This window comes from Sciurus vulgaris (genome assembly GCF_902686455.1).
Source record: "Sciurus vulgaris genome assembly, chromosome: 11".
In the NCBI taxonomy this organism is placed as follows: Eukaryota; Metazoa; Chordata; class Mammalia; order Rodentia; family Sciuridae; genus Sciurus; species Sciurus vulgaris.
In genome coordinates this window covers 14,529,699-14,533,465 of record NC_136472.1, presented here as the reverse complement: position 1 = coordinate 14,533,465, position 3,767 = coordinate 14,529,699, and the positions used below count along the sequence as shown (strand labels likewise).

Below are 3,767 nucleotides of genomic sequence, written 5' to 3'. Positions count from 1 at the left end.
GGTTTCCTCAGCAGATGGAGAATTGTACCCCCTCCCATAAGTACAATCTTGGCAGTTTCGTTCTTCCCTGAAAGCTAAAAATAGCTTGCTGGCTTATGCAGTGAGCTATTCTGAAGTTGGTTAACTCCAGTCCATCTGGAAAAGATTTCTGGAGGAGCTTGCACGATGAGAACCACACCCTGGATTGTGGCAGCTTTACTAAAATGAACTCTCCTGCTAGCCAGCCCCCCGGGAGACAATCGTGCCTTGTCTTGTTTCAAACAGCCATCAAATGCTTCGTTCCTTTAGTGGCCACAATATTCTGTTTAATATATACTGGTTTATGAGTCCCATAATAAATATATTTATGTGGGAAGTCTTATTTAACTTGTGGCTTACTATAGACCCCAGATTATTTTTCATTTCTTCCAATTTTGCAACCCATTCCATCTTAGGCACTAGAATTAATGAGTATTAATGGACCTTGCTTTTTCCTTGATAGTTGAGCAAACTGCAAAAGTACCTGTATATCCTCAATGCAAAAAGAAAACTTCCATTAGCAATAAATATATACATGATCAAACAATTTTGATAAAGATTTGAATCCAGAATCATAAAAAAAAAATTAGAGATGACTAGGTATCATCATGCACATCTGTAATCCCACTTAGTTGGGAGGCTGAGGCAGGAGGATTGCAAATTGGAAACCAGACTTGTACAACTTGGCATGACCCTGTCTCAGATTTTTTTAAAATAATATAAAGGGCTGGGAACATAACTCAGCAGTAGAGTGCCCCTGGGTTCAATCCCCAGTACGGAAAAAAAAATTAGAGATGATAGTTGATCAGTGAAACGTCCATGGAGACCCAAAACATTAAAGCATTTTTTCATTGATGGATTAATTATATGTTGTGCTATTTCAGTGACTTTAAGCATTTGAATTTAAGATTACCTACCGTTTTTTGTTTTTGTTTTTGTTTTTTCTTTTTTGGTACTGGGCATTGAACTCAGGGGCACTTTACCACTGAGACACATCCCCAGCCTGATTTTATATTTTATTTAGAGATAGGGTCTCACTGAGTTGCTTAGCACCTCACCATTGCTGAGGCTAGCTTTGAACTCGCAATCCTCCTGTCTCAGCCTCCCCGAGCTGCTGGGATTACAGGCTTGCACCACCATGCCCAGAAACCTACCTTTCTTAATGTATTATTTCTGGGTTTTTTTTTTGTTTGTTTGTTTTTTTCTTTGATTACCTACTATTTTGAAAATTGGATAATTGAAGGATAGAAGCTCAGTGATCTGGAAGACAGATAAAGAAAACCAGAGAAAAAAAAAATGAATATGAGGAAAGAGGGAGGTGTCAGGTACCTGGTAATGTGGGCACAGTGGTAACATTTCTGTGTGTGGCCAGTACTGGGAATCTGAGCTCTTTCTCATTCTCTGGGGACCACTTCTGAGATGCAGGAGAAATCACAGTGATAAGAGACACAGGTATGCATTTTCACTGAGACCGACATGTCCCAATTGGAGTGGGTATTTCACAGCTATTGCCTCTTTTTATCACATTGCCCTGGATTTTTCTTGATGTATACAAAATTAATAATATTGATTAATTGACTAATAATATAAACTGACACTTATTAAGTATCACCGCATGCCAGGCACTAGTCTAAGTCCTTCTCATGCATAGTCTCACTTAATTGTTGGATCAGTTCTCTGAGGTAGAAGTAATTGCTATACTCGTTTTACAGGTGAGGAGTGGAAACTGTAAGCAAGGTTTCTAAATCCACATGCCTACAAAATGGCAGCGATGAGATTAATCATCACAGGTCAGATGATTTAAGCATGACTATTCATAACCACTTTTTCTATTGTGTCCGTAGACCCTGTTTCCAGTGTGCTAAAAGCTGTTACAAAGATCACACTTTCTACCAAACTGAGGACATGTCTTCTATTGCTTTGGCTTAGATAACATAAATATCTGCACCACTGACCCAGCTCCAGGCTTTATTGTGAATATTAGCCCAAAGTCAAAAAAACGAATGCCCTTGTGAAAGCACGTGGTCCCTCTCCACAGCTTTCTTTATGGCGCTTTTAATGTCCTTATTCCTAAAGCTGTAGATGATGGGATTCATCATCGGTATCACCACAGCATAGAATATGGACACCACCTTGTCCCGGTTCAGGGAGTAGCTGGAACTAGGTCGCATGTACATGAAGAGACCAGAACCATAGAAGAGGGTCACAGCAGTCAGGTGGGAGGCACAGGTGCTGAAAGCCTTGGTCCTACCTTTGGCTGAGCGGATCCTCACCACGGCAGCAACAATGTAACCGTAAGAGATGAGGATCACAAGGACAGAAGCCACTCCAACGACCACGCCCACAAGGAAGTTCACCACCTGGCTGCTGAAGGTGTCAGAGCAGGACAGGGCCAGGACAGGAGGAAGGTCACAGAAGAAGTGGTTGATCGTGTTGGGCCCACAGAAATCATGGTGGTAGACAGAGTATGTCTTGATCAAAGAACTGAGGAATCCACCCACGTAGGCACCAGCCACCATCTTTAAGCAAAGCGTGCGGGAGATGAGGGCCGTGTAGAGCAGCGGGTTGCAGATGGCAGCATAGCGGTCATAGGCCATGGCGGCCAAGAGAAAGCACTCGGTCAGCCCCATCCCACAGAAGACAAAGTACTGTGTGGCACAGCCAACGAAGGAAATGGTTTTCTGCTCTGTGACAATATCGGAAAGCATCTTGGGGCTGGTGGAGGACACATAGCAGATGTCCAGGAAGGACAAGTTGCTGAGGAAGAAGTACATGGGCGTGTGCAGATGACAGTCCATCCTGATGAGGACAATAAGACTCAGGTTCCAGGCCACGGTCAGGAGGTAGATCCCCAGAAATAACACAAAGAGGGAAGTCTTCATTTGAGGATGATCCGAGAACCCCAGAAGGATGAATTTTGTCACAACTGTGTTGTTCCTTTCTACCACCATAGGCTTCCTGCATGAAGGAGAGAAGCAACTCCATGTCAGAGAGATTGTGTTTATTATCACAAGCATGGAAACGTCCTGGAAGGTCATACAGTCAGTACCTGGTCACGATTCCAGCCACCTTCCAAGTAAAATCCTCCCAGAGCAAGTCAGGGTTAAATAATCCCTTGGCACTATTTTAAACGTGTACATTATACACCTTATTAGTGAAAAAGATTCTGGCAAGTGGGGTAGAAAGTGACCAGGAGCAGAAAGATGCTTTTTCTTTTAGCTCCATTCCCACACAGGTGGGGGCTATGGAAATGCCCCTCCACCCCTCCAGAGTCTCACTCTCTCAAGATGGCAGGGTTGAGTCAGGGGAGTTTCAAGGCCCTTTTGGAACTGAATTTTCTGGGGCTTTCTCAGACTTTCTGATTTAAAAATAGAAACCAAATTAAGATTAAAAAAATAAACTTTAACATAAGACCTCAAAAACAGAATAAAATGGCCTATAATTGTGAAATGAAAAATGTTAAGTGTGTACATGCTTAGGACTAGAAAAATGTGTGATTTTTTTTCATGCAATTCATCACATAAAATTCATAGAACAATAAAAACTTGGACTAGCCCAGTTGGCTCTGTCAGGGAGTTAGAGGGCTAGGGCGAAACTCCTTGAAGCGGAATGGGGAGCCGTTCCAGAGCGGAGTGAAATGGTCTGAACACAGTGGTCAAGAACTTATGTTTCCTTGACAAGAAAAGCTGGGGAAGAGAGGGTTTGTTAGACAGTTAAGGACAACAATCAGCCAAAGACCACTTTGATGT

The 3,767-nt window shown here is 42.6% G+C and overlaps 1 protein-coding gene across 1 annotated transcript; it reads right to left on the bottom strand.

Moving 5' to 3' along the window:
- Window positions 1-2,009: 2,009 nt before the first annotated feature.
- On the bottom strand, window positions 2,010-2,969 carry LOC306638908 (olfactory receptor 5A2; the record flags this gene model as incomplete). The annotated part of the gene is made up of 1 exon (XM_079102364.1): window positions 2,010-2,969. The coding sequence occupies one exon, from the start codon at window positions 2,967-2,969 to the stop codon at window positions 2,010-2,012; it is 960 nt and encodes a 319-aa protein (XP_078958490.1).
- Between the last annotated feature and the right edge of the window lie 798 nt (window positions 2,970-3,767).